The 19398-nt window shown below is 32.4% G+C and overlaps 1 protein-coding gene across 4 annotated transcripts in view; it reads right to left on the bottom strand.

Moving 5' to 3' along the window:
• LOC106615569 (dnaJ protein homolog 1) overlaps positions 1-19398 on the bottom strand; it is a 48589-nt gene that overhangs the window by 8188 nt on the left and 21003 nt on the right. For 3 of the 4 annotated variants that reach the window (XM_036358911.2, XM_070107386.1, XM_036358912.2), the window contains exons 3-6: positions 11078-11251; positions 10605-11001; positions 10204-10432; positions 9135-9504 (exon numbers count right to left, since the gene is read on the bottom strand). In XM_036358911.2, coding sequence (XP_036214804.1) covers positions 9135-9504; positions 10204-10432; positions 10605-10830 — 825 coding nt within the window. In that variant the 5' untranslated portion in view covers positions 10831-11001; positions 11078-11251. The remainder of the gene's footprint in view (positions 1-9134; positions 9505-10203; positions 10433-10604; positions 11002-11077; positions 11252-19398) is intronic. The other variant, XM_014231842.3, reaches the window with a different exon arrangement.

Genomic DNA, 19398 nt, shown 5'->3' with positions numbered 1-19398 from the left:
AAACTGAGAATTACAGTCTCAAGAAAACGAACAAGGCGCCTATAAATTCAGCTACTGTAAGACCTCTTCTCGTTCGAATTTGTTTTTAAGCTATATTAATGATCGGTGCCGCTACTTTAGCCGATAAAGTAACACTATTCCGTACAACTTGGTCTTCACTGAGTTTATGCTAAGATAGTAGTAGTCACACGATACAAATATTTAACGATTCTGTTTCTAGATTTGCTGTTCGCTGAAATCGCAGCACTTATTAAATTCAGATTTTATAACTCTCTTAAGTATAGTAGTGTATGTTGATCTCAAAAATGTCCAAATCAGAAAGGTTTTAAAACTTTTGGGAAAATTTTGGAACAGTTTACTAAAAAGTTTCTTTAAATAAAATCGCAGCATCGATAAATTTCTTAAAATATTCGCAGAAAAAGAATATTTAACAGATTTATTATCGTTTTTCTTTACCAGGTGACCTACCTATAAGTCTGCAGACCCAAATTTTCTCTGACGTTTCCTAAACTTCGTACTAATGTATAGCAATTCTCAGACAAACGTCTTAACGAAAACTCATTTGAGGCTCTGAGGACCCAAAAGATATTGATAAGAGCTTTGTAACGTCTATTAATGGGATTCATACAGCAACTCTTGTTAAGGTATTGGAATTTCGGCCATTGAGCTTGACTGTCAAACTGCAAAAGGTAAAAACGGCTTTCGGACTCTTGACTAATTGAAATTCCTGATATACTTCGCAATCGCGCCACTGTGTCTGTAGCCGCCAGTCAGCGGCGCATGGTTGCATTGTCCATCATAAAATATTGCGCACTGTTGCAACAGCTCATCTTCAATCAGCGTTGACAACGTCACCAACGTACAATACCATAATAAAAACAAGCACTACAATAACCGCTTTGGTAGCGATAAAAATAAAGTCACTTTTTATTGCAGCGCAATGTCGCATTTTGCATTTTGATGGGGCCATTCGGTCATTTTGCACACACAATGCTGCCACAATTTGTAATATATATAGTATATGTACCTATAGCTGTACACTTGCGAAACTCCGAACAATGTTTTATGGTTGCCGATTGATTTTTTAACTCTTCATTTCGGTAGTTTTTATTTTTATAACTTTCTGCTTTATTAATATTTTTTCCGTGCTTTCGCGCTGCTGACGTTTTTTCGGTCACTTTACGGTGTTTTGTAGTTGGCGGTTGCGTTTCATTGCCACCGCTGCATCTCTGCTTTGTTGTTCATCGCTTTATTTCAACTCTTTTTTTATACGCCAGCATTCATATTTATATTTCAACTACAATTTTGCGCAGCGCGGCATTTTATTCCGTTTTTGTTTCGCAAACTTTTTATTCGATTCGCTTTTATTTGACACACACACACACACACACATGCATATATTATATATGGTGCCTACACCTTTTTCCGTCACAGTTGCCAGCACAGGCCGCCAGTCAGTCCGGCAGAAAGTGTTCCCCAGTCGGCGAGTGAGTTTTTGTTCGATATGTTGCCTTATTTGGTGTGCAACAGCCATTAAGTCATCATAAAAAGCGGTACTACCACAAAAACAACAAGTCGTGCAAACGCAGAAAAACTTCAAAATTGCACAAAAACGCTTTGGAAAACAAATAAGTCGCATGCGATATAAATTCGCGCAATATTTTACGCATATTGCCAACTAAAGCTCAAGCAACTTATGTACACTCGCTGGCGGCGGTAGTATCACAGTTGAATGATTGAACTTATAAATACATATAAAGGTTCATACGAACATACATATACAAGTATACCTGTGCGGCATAAAACCCTCAAGGAAAATATACATAGTTGAATTGTACAAAGAAAATAATGAAAGCTCTGTTATTGGTAAACTTTCATCTTCATTCGAAGACTTATTCCCCAAAATTAAAGTAAAATAGGTGATAGTTTTCAATGTTTGGTTAAAGCTTGAAAAAAAAGATTTTTTAATACATCACAGCCAGGAAAGCAATCGATTATATTAGAATTATGATGTTTCTTTATGAAAATAGTCTTTAGTAGGACAAGCGACACTTTTACACTGGTACTTGAGCTATCAGAGTGCGCTAGAAGTTAATTCAGTAAAATATCTTCTGAATCTGTGTTAATATGTTTTTCCTTGAGGAAACCTTTACAAATACCATATATGAGAGCAAAAACTACAATATAAAATTTCATATATATACTATGTATGTAGGTACATAAATATAGGAATGAGTGCGACGTGGTGCTGATCGTAACGCCAAATTGCACTATATATTTTTTCCAGCATAACTTTGCTCGCCAAAAGGTTTTGTTTGTATAATATTACATATGTACATACATATATGTATATAACTACATATGTATATACACTTATACTCCTATCAATCAGCGGTCAGTTTACTTAATTTTTTCACCAAAGTGCATAATTTTATGCGAAAATTTACTGGTACACACAAAAAAACCAATTGAAAAAATTATTTAACCTCATTGAATATTTACGCAATTTTTAAGTGCAAATAAAGCGGGGAAAATATTGCCCAATAGATTTAACCAAATATGGCTTTCATAAGTTGTGAAACATAAAATTCAATATTTGTGTAAGCAAATGAACGCATTTACAGTTTCGCTCGTGTTGGTAGCTAAAACAAAAGTTAAAATCATATATTGTCTGTCATTTGCATTTGTAATTGCTTGCAAGGTAATAATTTGCATTGATTGTTTTTGTGGGTTTAAAGCTTTCTAATTGACTCAGCTACAATCGAAGTTCGAGACCTTTCCTTAATTTATAGAGACAGAGAATATGCTAGGGTTTACGTGGGAACTATAGCCTGGCCTATAACCGGTTTGAACGACAAAGGACTCCTCATGTGAACATAGTCTAATGGGTACATACAATAATACTCTCAGATAATGTGAGAGTGTGAAAAAAAGCATAGCAAGCAAGCTGCATAAAGCAGATATGTATAGTATTACAGTTGCAGTATTTTTGAAACAAAAGACACCGAGAAGTCGCTAGGCGCTTTTAAGCAAATCAGGATAATCTTTAGTGTCACTCGATAATTCCCAAATACTCTTTTTTTCACTACACTTTTCAAGATTTTTTGCGAATTCTATGATATTTTTTTTTCTCTCACAGAAACTTTAGCTCACTTTTTAAACTTAAAATATGTACGTATATATTGTATGTACGAGTATGTATGTTTATTTGTATATGTATTGTTTTTCTAATGAATGATTCCCAAGTCAAAAGTCACTCTTTTAAACCATCTAATATTTTGAAATCATTGACTTCACTTTTTTTGAACTCAGAGAGCAATAAACTATGTATACAGCAAGCATTTAAATTGATGACGGGATCGAGATTAATTAGAAATCCGTTTGCTTGAATTGTTAGAAAATTTCAATTGTTGTTGTTTATAAACTTTATTGTTACAGTTTTTTTCTATTATTGTATTTGTCTTCCTCATTTCGATTTATTCTGGTGAGTAATTCAATGCGTAGCGAACAGACACACAACCGAGAATAACAACAAATAAAGCTAAAACTCCAACAACTTATACAGAGCATATTACCTAGCCCAAAGGCTAAGCTCGTGTCAAAGCGCTGCCATCAAACGAAGACTCAGTCACTCAAGTGCGAGGTGTAACCAAGTGAATGTGACCATTTTTGGAAGATACCAGTCAAGCGCTGGTTCCCAAGCTGTCAACATAACTTGGTGCTACAAAACCAAAAAACAACAATAATTAAAGCAACGCTGTATAGTGGCAAAACAAAAGGCGCGCTTGGAAATATAAATTATAATGGATTTATGACAAAATGTCACCGTTAATGGCAGCTTGGGTCGCGTTTTGCTCAAAAATTTCGATTATTATTTGGTATAAAATATATATGCATTTTTTTGGTTTTTATTTTCTTCTTTTTTTTATTAATTTTGTTTATTTTTATTTAATTTTTTTGGTAAAAATATGATGCCTACTGGCAGTTTGGTGACAGCTTACAAATTTCGCCAAAGTTTTAGCTTTGAACGCATAGCAAGGCATTTTTGAAATCATAAATTATGCGTATCACCGAAAAAAACAACAAAAATATAATTATAATTCTCATTTACGACGCACATATTTGGTGGCATGCCATTTTCTATATAACACATTGTGCCCATAGATTATATCAGCGATTGTAATTTGAAAAGAATTGGCCCCAATACGGTGTAACGTTTAACACTATGTGCTGTACTATACAACAACAGCAGCAACAACAAGTAGTAAACGCCGCTAAAATGTAGTTCTACGGTATTTTAGTTTTGTTACGCCAACTATTTTTGTGGCGACCACTGAAACCAGCGCTCGTAATTCAATTTTAATAAATGCAAAAATCTTGCCGTATGCCCGATTTGATGAAATAAGCCACAATATATGACGATATGTCAGTCACAAAAAATGCTAAAGGCGTATGTACATAAACTACGCAAACAAATAAAAATATAATATTATTTAACTCAAAAAAAATTTAAATTGAAAAAAATATTAAAATTTAAAGATTTTACAAAAATATCTAACACCCAAAAAGTTGTGTAAACTATGTTTGCTAAAGCATTTAAATATATTTTTATCTGTTTGTTGTTTTTCCCATTCCAAATATTTTCCAACCACTTTAGCAAACACTTTTTACCATTTTGGCTAAATTCATAATTTTTTTCCACACTTTATTAAATTAAAAAATAAATCCACAACAAACTTGCAACAACTGAGCTCTGCCTAAAATTGGCTAAATCTAACAAGCAATAAAATCCCAAAAATTTGTACAATGTTGCAATTTACTATGTAGTAGCATGTACATAGTTGTTTTTGTTATTGTTCTTTTCGAAAAGTGTGTAATTTTTTTAGTGGCTCTGTCACATCAATCACAATGTTTATACATATGTATGTCGGTACTTATGTGACTTTACCTATTGTATACAAGCCCAGTGGTCAAACCTATTAGTTTGCAACTAACAAGTAACTCGTTAATTTGTGAAGTCAAATTGTTTCACAGCAGAATTTTTTTGAATTGGACTTCATTTGTATTTATTGTCGTAAGATCTTTAACTTTCTCGTAAGAATAACATATGGTTTCTCAGCTATTGATATTAACTGTCTAAACTCCTTCAGCGGCATTAAGAAAGTGGTAGAAGATCTTATAAACCCTTGGAGCCCGACAGCTTAAGCTGAAGCCCACTTATGCTCTACGAAATTATTGAGAGAAAAATAATATTTTATAAGAAAGATAGTATTCTTCTCTGAAAATTAACTTTACTTGGCTAAGTATTGCAGGATGGGTAAGTTTTATGACAAGATCGGTAGAATGCAGGGTTTCGGACGATTGGCACTATCTCTGCGATATTTATCTGAAGTGTAATATCTAAATCAATCAACTATCGATTGAAGAACAGAATAAAGCGACATACGGACTTAACTCTCACTTTCAACCTTCCCACGTCCAAAATGTTGAATTGTTTATCAATTAATTCTTTAGTAGTCAATCCTAAAACATCTTCAAGATCGCTTAGAATTCTAAGATCAGCTCATCTCTGGCAAAAATCATACAGTAACTAGAAAAACTCTGAAAAATGTGTCTTCAACTGAAAAAACAGAATTCTTAGACTCGAGTGAGCTCCATTCGAAGGGTAATCGGGTCTATGAAACTGGAACGGCATTTCTCTCCGATATCATTTTCTATGTATCGGCCGGATTTGAGCACACAGTTTAATAAATATTAGTCAAACCCTAAACACACTCGGTTGTGGTGCCTTCATGTACATTGGATATGAAAAAGTATTCGCGAAACCATATGAGTTTAAAATATTTGAAGCAAAATCACTCTTTTGTTCCAAAAACAATTCCCAAACGCGACACATATGTAACCACTCCGTTTACAGACTATATCCCTCATTCTCAACACCGACAACTTGCCTTTCTGATTATCTATGGTGTAATAGCTATGTTTGAACTGTGTAAAAGCATAGTTAACACCACAATAAACTATCCGACAATCAACACCGGCACCAATACATATGCAGGTACCTCCGATTTGTGCTCGGTGTTTACATAGTCAAGCGGCTATTCGCGGCGATAAACAACACTTTAGCCCGTTTACAATTGCAATCTGTTCGCTGAGCTGGGTGTAGCAAACATTTTGGGCCGTTATTCGCTTAACCACAAAACGGCAAGCCGCTACTAATGCGCTTGTTGTGTTTGTGTATGTTTTTCTGTTTTCCTTTTTTATGATTTTCTAATTTTTTGGTTTTCTGTTAGTGTAATTTAATGCACTTGTCAACTTTAGTTAATCCAATTAAAAATTTTGACATGACAACAAACTAAATGCGACTCTAATGGTCAATACTTGTAGTATAACAAGCGAATGGACAAGCTTAAACAAGCATACTTAGATACATAGTTTTACTAGTGCAACTAAGCGCAACTTAGAACTAGCACACATTACAACAATTAAGTAATTAGACTGTGAAAATGTAATCGAAATATGTGTGTTGTTGTAATTTTGAAAATATTTCATGTGCTGGGAAGCATAACATATTTCGACAATAAACAAAAACATAGTTATTTCTATATTTGCAATGATATCTTAGCAAATAAAAAAGTTTGTCATACCAGAACTTGTTTCTGATCGTGCAACTTCTTGTATCTCTATACAGACGGACATGGCATCGGCTCAGCGCACGTTGCTGATCATTCATATATAATATATATACTTTATTGGGTCTCCGACGTTTCCTTATGTGTGTTACAACCTTCATGCAAACTTAATATTCCCCGTTCAGGGTATAAATATTATGTAAAAATCAATTTAGCGACTTATTAACTTTATTATATGTATTTTTTACTTACCTCTCTAAGCTATTTTTTTATATTTTAGTTTTATGGCCGAGACTCCTGACAACTGTTATCAAAATAAAGCAATAACTAACCTGAAAATGTACTTTTCGTCAAACAATTGGGTAAAAATTGTATTAATAGCTGTCTTCTATTCATCAAACTATGGAAGAGCGGAAAGGTTATAAGATATCCACCATTCTCTACTTCTTGCTTTTGATATATAGTATTATCTGATTTACAGTTATTTGCCATTGACCGAAAATAGATTCAAAATTAATTTTGCATAACTGACCCCTTAGAACACTGCCTTGGATGAAAAGAATGTGATAATATGTGACGAAAAGCCATTGTGAGTTGGATCATAACGATTACTAGATCAATTGTAGAAATATCAAATATCAGTAGATATCGATTGTAACTATATTTCCATAACGGAGTCATTTCCTTTTTCAGAGACCAACTTATCCCAAAGCTTTGTGGCTCTATCTACCATACAACATTCAGCTCATAAGCAAAAGTGGAAAGGGAACTCATTTAACTTTTTAAGCGAGGCCTCGGTCGTTCTTACGGTTGGAGTCGCGTCATAGTTAAACCTTGTCTATATTATAATCAGAATTCCATAATTCACCACCAATTTTTTTATTTTTATTTCATGTTGTTCAACATGTTTAATCTCAATATGCATTGTCTTCTTCTAAGTTATTGTTTGCCATACAAATATACATATTGTTTTCTTTAAACGCCGAGATCTGTAGTGAAATCATATATTATATTACAACGTAAACGTTCTAGATTTTATTGAGCACAAGACCGCAATTTCTCTAGGATTTTTAATATATTTTATTTTATAATTATGATTTACGCAACCAACTATAATGCTATTTAGAACCAGCCTAGCATAGAATTAAATGCATTTTTTTTATTTGTTGAAAATTTAACACCTTTTGAAATTCACGCAACGTTTATTGAATTCTAATATATATGGTATTTGTATGTATGTATGTACTTTTGTGTGCGTATACAACAATAATCCAACAATAATAAACAGCGTGTCACGTTATTCATTAATTTGGGACCAACTGCTGCGAAAAAACTAAACGAATTATATATTTTACTCTGCCAACAACAATTTTAGTCACAAATTGAAATTTTTTCCCGCTCTTTTGTCATTTTCATGGTGGTTACCACTTTTCTTTTTTTTTGCAATTTTTTCTTAATAAAATAAAATGCGGTTGGCTATAACAAGAGAAAAACTGATATTGCACGAAAACTGTCAATTGCCGGCGATTAGTTAGCCAAAAATAGTGAATTGCCATTTTTGCACAGAACATTTTTTAGATTTGGAAATTTTTTAATGTACAATTTTTTGCAGATTTTTTATTGCATTTTTCACAGTTTATCAAAATTGCATTTGTTCAACATAAATGGCTAAAATGTGTGTATTTCATGCTGTGAGAAAATGCCACAGAGCTTTTTGCCAATTTAATTTGTTAATTAATTTTTTTCCCTATAGTAAATTGAGTAAAATTCCAATTTTTATTTATTTGCAGACGTGATAAAATCTTGATTTGTTAAAGGTACATAGCAAGAGTTTGTGGAAAATCATTGTGCTAAATTTTTATTGCATAATTTGAACGGGTTGACGATACCAAAATATATTAATGCTTTTTCAGATATTATATTTATATTTTTTTAAAAACAGCATCGGTTTTTTAAATCGATAACTCGACCTGTTTTCACTCTTGATAAAATTTTGGTTTGTTCAAGCGCATCACAGAAATATCATTGCTTTATTGAATAAGTTGAGCGGATTGTCGATACCACAGAAAATCGATATTTTTTTAGATAATAAATCGATTTTTTTTACATCAATTTTTAAAATTATACAACGTAAACGGCGAATATCTTCAATTTGTATGTGTTATATCGATTTTTTCGAATCGAATTTTATCGATACTTCTACCTGAGTTATAATTGCAAACTAGACGAGTAAATCAGATCCAAACGAATTTCTAGTTAATCGCTTTTTTTTTGCCACTGGTTCTCCCTAAAACTGCTTCAAAATAACTTAGACAGATTAGTTATTTTGAAGCAGTTTTTAGGTTCGAACAATTTATTTTCGATAGCGTCCCATAATTCTACCCAAAACTAATTAATAACTTTAGCCGTATCCTTTATATATATCCTTTAAATTAAAATGTTTAAACTGATTACTCTATCCCTCTCAACTTTAAAAAAAAAGAAAAAACATTAATAACTCACCTGCTTGAGCGTTAGGCGCGCCGTGTATCTCAAGTCACTGCCTTCTCGCTTAAACATCGCATGTGGTTTATCCCTAATGATGAATACAATATCCGCTGGTATCTTGCCGGGGGCTTGATCGCCTTCTTTTTGAAATGTCACCTTTGTACCAGATTTCCAGCCCGGTTTAATCGATATGCTTACATATTTGTCCTCTTTCCTGGACGAACCGTCCGCTTGTACAATTCTTCGTGATATTTTCATCTTTTTCACACAACCTTTATAGATTTCATCCAATGTTAGATAGAGATCATGTTCGACAGGTGGATCTTGTTGTTTCTCCTTTTTGAATGGCGTATGCACATTGAACGAATGTGATCTAAATGAAGGCCTTCGCTTTATTTTTTAAGCATCCAATACAAGCGTTAATTGGTCGATATTATGAGGTTAACTTTGACGAAAGAAAATATTTTCATAAGTGGGGGGTTTGAAAGGAAGTTTCGGAAGTCTCGGGCTGTATGTATGACCTTTAAAGCTCCAATAGTTTCAGCTCAAAATTAAGTTTCTACTATTCTAAAATTATGTTTTCAACTGCTCAAATTCACGAAACTTGTCCTATGAAGAAGCTGTTTTAGAAGGCCAAGAAGAGGGAGCGTCCAAGCCCCTTCGTTAGACTCAAATAATTATGAAGTAATTACCATTGGTATTGAATTTCGAGATCTATATTTTTTCAAACAAGATTCCAAAGCAAATATTATAAATCCTAGGGTGACTTATTTAAAAATTAAGACTTATCGAGCTGCTATCCAATCTCTGTATTCGTTATGAGTTGATCGATAAATAGCATCCGAGTGATTTATGAATTAAAAAAAAAACAAAGTTCTGCATTCAGAAACTTTTTCAAAGGTTCTGACATTAACTACTCTAAAGAAAACAGGTTTCAATAAAACAGAGTCAACTTAAATTGGAGCTCGGATGGTTTTTTCTTTTTATGTAGGTACCGAACTTAATTCCCTACTTTACTTTCTTTTGCCAAAGTCAACCTCGTTGAAATTTTGCCTTAAGCCGAAATTATATGCAGCAAACGTACCTGAACCCACCGCCTAGTCCATGCCGTGAACCCAAACCACCAAATGGCGATGAGAAGAAATCATGTTCGGTATCTAAATCGAACACATTCTTATCGAATAGATTATCGCCCATATCGAAGAATGACGCAAAGGGATTGCTCGAGCCGAAGAATTGGGCGAAGGTCGCCCGTGGATCACCATGGAACTGATATGTGAAGGTATTATTGCCGGTGGTGCCGTTACGAGTGCCTATAAAATGTAATTGAACACAAAATAATTTCATTAATATCTTCAAATCTAACTTACATGTACACACATACACACAAGCACAGATTTACGCATAATTACACACAGACACATACATTGAGAGAGTTATAGAATTGCATGTTTTATAAGTAGTATTGTAGAATGATCACTGTACCTCCACTCTTCAGACCCTCTTCGCCATATTTATCGTACACCTCACGTTTACTCTTATCGGAGAGCACTTCGTACGCCTCGGCCACCTCCTTGAATTTCTCCTCCGCATTTGAGGCTTTATTTTTGTCCGGATGATAGCGTAGCGCTAATTTTCTGTAGGCCTTCTTAATCTCCTCGTCGGTGGCAGTTTTCGGTATACCCAGTGTTTTATAATAATCTTTACCCATTTTTACACTCTTTTATGGTTATCACTTGGTGTAACGCGTTACTGTTTTGACGCTGAATTGTTGATGCGTGGTGAGTATCTTCAATGTGTATGTTTGTACGTGTTTCTTGGTGTTTGATTGGGTTCGAGTTGAACGAAAGTCGTGCCGTTTTGGTAATTTAACCGCTTAAATCTGTTATAACAGAAATAATAAAATAAAAGATGTATTTGAAACTTCTCAATTCACCATTTCGAATCTCACTACTTACAACACTTGTATAAAACTAAGCTGCTGTTGAACTCTTCCGCTAGTAAATCCTCAATGTTTGTTGTTGGCCTTTCCATAGAATCTCTCAGCGTGCCGTACAAGTCACAAACATTATTTTCTTCCGATTACAAAACGATGAAAATATATTGGTGCTGAGGCTAAGAATTCTTCTAGACTGTAATTTTTCAGAGCAAAAAATGCACAAAAATGTTAGTTGTTTACACTCGCTAAAAAAAATTTCGTGAAAAAAATACTAGTTGATACGGAAGTAATAGTAACTTGTAAAGACAAATAAATGGCAAAACAAATATATGTATAAGTATGTGGATAGGGTTTATCCACAAAAAAATACTAATAATAAAACAAATTTTGATGACTTGTTCAAATTTTTTTACTTCGAAAAAATATGTATTGACAGCACGAAAGCATGCTAACAGCAAATGCTTAGGGAACTGAGCAAGACTCAGGGATGCTCGGAAATAAGCAAAAAAGTATAACTATTAAATGGACTTTTGAAATAAAAAAAGATTTCCATAAAAATTAGGATAAGAGTCTAAGAAAGTGGTAAGCGCAAATTAAACTTATATTTTTTAAACAATTGAGCTATTAGAAAGATCTCTTGTTCTCACTCAGCACGATGTGTACAGTTTTTGAAGTTTGTTTCTAGATAAATTTAGCAATCGCGGGCTAAAACATTTCTCACATTAGACAAAGAAATAAATATTATATAACAGCAAAAAAGAAAAATATAAGTTAAATGAAGTAAGCCATAGGCAATGTTGCAAATAATGCATTAAAAAAATTATTGAATTAAAATTGGAATTAAAATTTTCCCTACACCCAAATTTAGTCCCACATACCGGAATAAAAAATGTAATCTCGCATGCCGGATTAAAAAATAAATCAAAAAAATGCTTAATTCTAAAAACCGGATTAAAAATTTATTTTGAATAAAGTATGCAAACGCGAAAAATTAATAATTTCTAAAACAAATTATTTTTTATATATGTTAATTGTATGCTTGGGTTTTTTAATTTTTTTTTTTTTAATTTTAATCCGGTAGTTGGGATTAAAAATTGGTTTTTAATTTATTTTTTTTATTTAAAAATATATTTTAAATTAAAAAAAAATTTTTAATTTAAAAAATTCGCAACCCTGAACAAAAGAGATATTTAAAATAACAAAACGTTACATCTCTTACTCTCTCTTTTGCTCCGATTACTAAGCGTGATTAGATTGAATTTTAGACAAAATAACTATAAATTCTTAAGCTTCTATCGAACATGTTTATATAATCCATGAAATATCAGTATATTTAAGTATTTATAACTTACATCGAAAACTATGTCTACTACGCATATGTACTAACTAACACTAATTAAACCAAACGGACCTTTTTCAGTAATAAAAATAATCGGTGAAGCCCTCCAGTGTGTCTCAGCGGCTCTAGAGGGTAGATTCGTAAGAAATGCAACGAAACGATAAATTAGAGCCTTGTTTTCCCCTTTTTAAATTTTATGAGTTCATTTGACAACGGACAATATTCCATAGACTAAGATTCTTAGAGAGGATAAAGTCGTATAACATTAGATATGGCTTTAAATGATTTCGACAAGCTCGAGAAAATACGTTGAATAATACAATATAAAAATATTTTACCAAGGCACGTGATTTCTAGTCATAATAGTGCCCATATGATTCGGTGTCTTATGAGTTTTTGGTTTATGTAGTCATGTGACACTTTTGATTTAAGTTTATAAGCTTTCTAAACAAAATGTTGAATGTCTAAAATGGAATACCTTTATTGTTTTTCACCAAACCCTGTCGAAAAAATTTCGTTCTTAAATTTTTTAGCAGGGCGAGGCTCCTAAGCCCGCAAAATCAATCGCCAACAACATAAATAAACATCAATCTATTAAAAATACGCACGTGCGTACAAAGCATCTAATATATATTAATCTAGTATATACATATGTATGTATGTATTTTGGTACATACTTATATGTACATTATAAATATTACAACACAGTCATCGCAAACAAAACAACCACAACTATATTGAAAATCTCTTGCACTCAAATATTATGAACATCGACAGCAACAACAATGAACAAATCATAATCGTGCTTATGATCAATCCACTCGAACCCACGCATTCGATAAATTTAGCACAGCACAGGCGGTCCAACATTAACTAACTAATATTATAATCGCGGCGAACAAGCTGGCGGCTGGCGGCGTTGGCGATGACGCGCACAAAAGTTTGTGTATTATTGGCGTGTTGGCGAACGGCAGCATTGCAGAATGAAATAGTAAAGGAAATTTTCAAATATAAAAGATAACATATATACATATTTATGTGCATGTAACTAAGTCAATAAATAAATATAACTACTATGTTCACAGAAGTACGAAAACTGCTTACGTATGCTGCATATTTTTAAACATTTCATTTTCACACTTTATTATATTAAAAAAAAATATTTTTAGTCTGTTACTTAATTCATGAAAATAAAGCTTTAAATGAAAAGTATTTATAATATATATGTAAATATGTATGTATGTACGTTTTCGAAAAAATTCACTAAACGAATATTTACACGTTTTTAATTTTTTTGCTATTTTCCTCTCAAAACTAATTTATATATATTAAGGTACATATATAAATATTTGTATATAATGTTCTTATATGTCTGTATATTATATGTTAATTAGCATTTCCTACTTCGAAATCATTTACTTTCATTTGTACATATGAATGTTTATTTGGCACGAACAGCATGCCTGATTAGTCTTATGATCTCAAAATTGTGACAAATTCTGTCTATATAAATACATATGTATTATACGCGTATTAGGCCTATCTTATGGTATGCTAGTGGCAAGTAAAGGCTGTAATATATTAGTCATTAAACTTATACTTCATTGACTTTTTGCTTGAATGCTTTTTGCTGTTGTTAGAAATTAAAATTAAAATTTTAAATCGATATCTCAAATAGTTTTTGAGTTTTAGCCTTCTAAAATATAGCCGCTCAGTTCAATCAGCTCTATCAGTTTATCTTTAAATGCGTTTTTCTCAAAACCACATTTTTCAAATCTGTTTGAGTTTTTACTCGGAGACTAATAACCCGATCACTATAAATTTTATTCTTCTATATATAGTTCTCCATATAAAAACGAACAAAATTTTGGATAAAATACAAATTTTTTTAAACGCACCCATTTTGTCAATTTTTGATTTCTTTTCAACCGTCGATCATTGTATGAACAATATCTCCTAGTAGAGATTTTTTTTTGGGTTTCATCCTTGTAGATGGCTGCAATCACTGCGGAAATTGCGTGTAACTCGAAAAATAGTTAATAATTTTTTTACTGTGTATTCTTGAAATATTTTTAAATATACACCTAAAATTTTAAAACATTTGATACAGTACTTTTTATACTCTCGCAACATGTTGCTACAGAGTATAATAGTTTTTTTTTTTCTAAGTCCCACAAATCGTCTTTACAAGTAGTTTAAGCTGTTGCACTAGGTGTTCCCTTGATGATGAGTATACTTTTGGCACTCTCTAACAAGTGTACAAGTCTATCATCACGATATTGTTCGCCTAATTTTTCGGCTTTGAAATCGAATTCATTTGCAAAGTAAAGTTTTCCACAAATCGCACATGAAACTTAACATTTGCATAGTCCAAGCTGAAGTCAAAAAGATTTAGATTTGCGACATATTTATATTTTTCAAAGCAAATAATTTTCATCGGAGAAACTTCAGTTAAAAGTTTTGTAAATAATTGTGTACAACAACTTAACCCTCTATTGACTATAAAAACTCAAATTGTTTTCGTAATAGGTGTCAAAAATCTCTACGCTGAAAGGAAATATATAAAAATTCAAATACTTAATAAAAGTTTGCGCCAATAATTTCCTCTTAGAATATAATTAATGTAAAGAGAGCACAAGGTTTTCACATTACTCTACTACAGTTATAGGGCTCGTCAGATATACTTCCACTGTGTAATATTATTATTAATTTCTACCAAGCTTTTTTTTAATAAAAAAGCTATAACATATATCCTCTATTTTTCAGAAATGATCTTCACGATCTTCAACTTCAGATCTTCATAGTTGCGGTACGCACATTAACTTGAGACCAAAATTTTTTTTGGAAAAGCTCGAAAGCTTTACATAATCGATGATTTTCAAAGCCGGAATTATTCATGTAAAAAATTAAAACACGAAAATTGTAGATTTTAGATGAAATATAAAATAATAGTCATAAATCGCTTATTGGAATAAATTTTACATAATTATATTAAAAATTGAGTTCAAAAGTATCCACAATTAAAACACATCGAGCACATTTTCGAATATTATGCAAAAATATTTTTTTGTAACACAATAATCCATTTATAAATCTATAGAAATGCAGACACATCTGAACGTACAGATTTCTATACAAATATTATGTTTTGTTGTTGTTATTTTTATATTAAAAGTTAACGGGATGAAAGTCTTAATTGGGTCAACAGTTTGTGGCACCATGACCGCTTTCTGAACGCCCCAAAAAGCCGCAAGGCAGCACAATAGCAAAAAATCTAAACAAATTGCGAAATAAAAATAAAATAAATTTAATAGAAAAATATACTATGTATAATTGCTGAGCATCAATGCCGGCAGTTACGCTGATTTTTGCTTGGCAAAATACACATGTTTGCACACACACTCCCGCTTTCATGTATATAAATACGTATGGTATGGCTGTGTTTGGGGCTATGTAGTGGGCGGACAGCTGTTAAACGACTATTCAGAAGCATGCATGAAAATGTAATTTCTGCGGATATGTGGAACATTGAATTTAGCTTGCTATGCTTTTGACTTTCCGCCTTTTTTCTTTTGTCGCAAATAGACTGACAATTTAATATTCGTGATTGCTGTTTTGGCTTTTAACACGATTTGTATGGGTATCTTATGAAGACCGCTCTAAGTGCTAGGAGAGTGGTGTTAGGATGGTAATACAGTACAAGAAGAAGCACTCAACAGAAACATACATATGTACATGGCGGCAAGTCGCTTTGTAATGCCACTAAAAGTTTACAGAGGTTAGGAAAGGAGAAGAAAATGAAGTATGAGATGCAAGCAATGACTGTAATTGAAAAGAAAACGCTCTGAGTAGCAGCGCCCAGATTTCTCTCTCTCTCTCTCTCAGGGTAGCATAAAATAGTTCCCTTAAAATATATTGGTACAATCGAAGTATGAGAGGGCTGAACCGAAACCACGTAAACTTCTCGTATAAAAGCAGCCGCTAAGTCTTTTCAGTGAGGCTCTTTAGTTAGTAGAAAACTACATACATATTGTCTAATTGCCTCTATTGGCGATAGTGACGTCGGCAAAGTGAAATCGAAATCAAATGTTTGATTTTTTAAATAATAATAATTTTTTTAAATTTTATTTTCGGATTGAAGTCGCTGGATAAATATTTATCCAAGCAAACAAATACAAAAGTCTTCAATCATACATCTCATTGGCCAGTTTCACCTCGCTGTAAATTTTTCCAGTTCTTTAAACTCAAATTACGAATTATGGGAAGTATCATGAGTCGTTTGTGGTAAATAAAAAGAAATTCGTTTAAGGATATTTTAATACTACAGCTGAGGCGTGCTTAAAGGTAACCAATTTTTAGGTTAGAACTAAGATCGTGCTAAAAAAGTGAAAATATTGTCCTTGCACAGTCTGTTTTAATCTTAACAATTGATAGTAGTTCATTACTTAGATAATAAAGATGCGAAATTTATAACTTCAGTGAAGAGATTCCGTTGCCATTGATTCTGTGAATCTTATACCTTAACAGCCGTTAGCTAGTAGATCAAAGCCAAATGTACAAGGTAACCCAAATCAAACAGAAACTAAAGCTCAAACTTCAGCTTTACTACAAAACGAGCTTTATCTAACTTTGCCACAATATCTTAAACCAACGCAATTTTACAATATCTTATTTTACATAATTCTTGACATGCTCAAATATTTGGTTTACAACTTTATATCTTCACCTTCTGTCTTCACGGAATTAAGACTGTCCCTTTATCGCAAATGTTTGTAGGTTAATCAATTATTTGTCATGTATTTACATTTTATTACAACTTTTTGCAATGTTTACTAATTTCTGGTTTTTACTTTTCGCGCATATGCAAATTTTATTGAAAATACATACATACATATATACTATGTACCTATCTAGGTGTATTTATTTCATATCAGGCATAGTTGTCGTGTCTCTTACTGTCAATTTGTCATTATTAGCATTTCTGGGATGTGTTGCCAATCTTGATTGATTGTTTTTACGTGCGGGCATCACTTACAAGCGTTTCCATAAAAATATACCATACATACTTGTATGTAGACACAAACACGAAGTATTCTTATAACCGAATCAATCACTTTGGTATTTATTCAATGTAACAGAAAATGTTTTGCTTGTTTTCAATTTTACAGTGGTTGCAGAAAGTATGTAAACTTGTTGTGTGTGAAATTAAACGAAACTATTACACGTGGCGCACTTGCTTATAAACAAATGCAAATTGTGTGTGTATAATTATGTATGTACGTGTCTGACTGAATTAATGGGTGTGAAAATAAAGATTTCCAGCTGGCTTTCATTCTGACAATAACAAAATTAGTTGCATTTCACTTTTAAACTAATAAATCAGAAAAATGCATTTATTAATTTTTACCAAATTTCCTCACAAGCAAAAAATTCTTTATATCATCTAGGATCTTTGGATCATATGGATTAGATACATTAATAATTTATGAAGTATGAAGTCCTCAAAGTGGCTTAAAGAGGCAAAATCGGCAAAATTCTTGTTTTTTACTATGTCATTTTCTCTCATAAAATTGTTGTTTTAATTACATACTTCAAGGACAACGCCATAAAAATGTCTTATCAAATTTTCTAAACTACGGTTGTTGATTGTTTTTAGAAAGAACTGAATTTCAAGTCAAAAAACATATAAAACATCAAAAATTGCACTGATGAAATAAAAGGAAATCCTTGCAGATTCTTTAGTAAATATATATTTGACTAGATCAATCAAAAATTGTGATTGACTTTCTTGCAAATTTAATAGCAACTTTGTTTCAAAAGAAAAGTTCAGCAAAACTACGCTGGTTACCTAGTATCTACTCTTGTTATTGTGGATAGCAATTCTTGATTTGGTGCTCAAGTGTTTTATGGGTGATATCTGAACAAGCCGTGAAGTCGCCTAAAAGCAAGAAAACTGTTATATATATTTACCTCTAGTTCACTGCTAGTGCAGTACTGTCTTAAGGAAAACTCATTTTAATTATACGAGTATAATAACAAAGGTTCAGTGAACCGTTATTGCGGCTGTTATATTCTAAACATATAGTAAACTACCTATAATTTTGCTGTGCCTTCAATAGCTGAGGTAATATTTAAAACCATATTTAATAGGTGAATAAAATAGACTTAATTGTTTCAATGCGGTAGCAATCTATTAACTAAAAAAAAATATACTTAAAAGCTTTCTAATCATGTGTGGAGTGAAGACATTATACTTTCGAAGATTCCTGTTATTTTAAAGTACGCGGAATGTTCAAAAAAGAACCGAAATTTTTCTTTTTTAAAAAAAAAATTTTTCATTCGTCTACATTAATGTTGTCGGCTTCAAAATAGTCTACATTCGATATTCTGCAATTATACCAGCTCTCCTTTCAATCGTCGAAACACCTTTCAAACTCGATTTTTATAATAGCCGTTAGCGCTTTCAACGATTTTTTTCCATCTTAAAAAACGAGAGCTCTTTAAGGTTCGCTTTATTTTTGAAAATATGAAAAAAGTCACACGAAGCCATGTCTGGCGTATATGGAGGCTGGGAGTTCGTTTCAATATTGTTTTTGACCAAGAATTCACAAACAAGCAATGTAGTGCGAGCTTTTAACAAACGAAAATCGCCAAGCTTACAAAAGCCCGTCTAACCTTAGCGGCTGCTACAGACAAAGTAAGCAATGTATACGCTGAAAATTATATCGTACTTCAGGGGCACCTAATAAAAACGTTTGTATTCACCAAATCCACGAAGTTTAAAATTTCTAAATTTCCGTTATTTTTACATCTTGTATACACAGAGTTTGGCTCTTATCTTTTGAGAATCTTACCTTGGACTTTCAGACTCTGCCAACCCATGAAATTGCATATTACCCTTCTGGGCTTAAGCTCTTGTTAAGCGGCTGGTAAAACTTTGGAGAGTACATGTGAGTAGTATTATATTTGTCGGGTCCAGAGATTTCAACAAAAACTCTAAA

Source organism: Bactrocera oleae, chromosome 3, assembly GCF_042242935.1.
Source record: "Bactrocera oleae isolate idBacOlea1 chromosome 3, idBacOlea1, whole genome shotgun sequence".
Classification (NCBI taxonomy): domain Eukaryota; kingdom Metazoa; phylum Arthropoda; class Insecta; order Diptera; family Tephritidae; genus Bactrocera; species Bactrocera oleae.
This window is presented reverse-complemented; position numbering and strand designations above follow the sequence as displayed.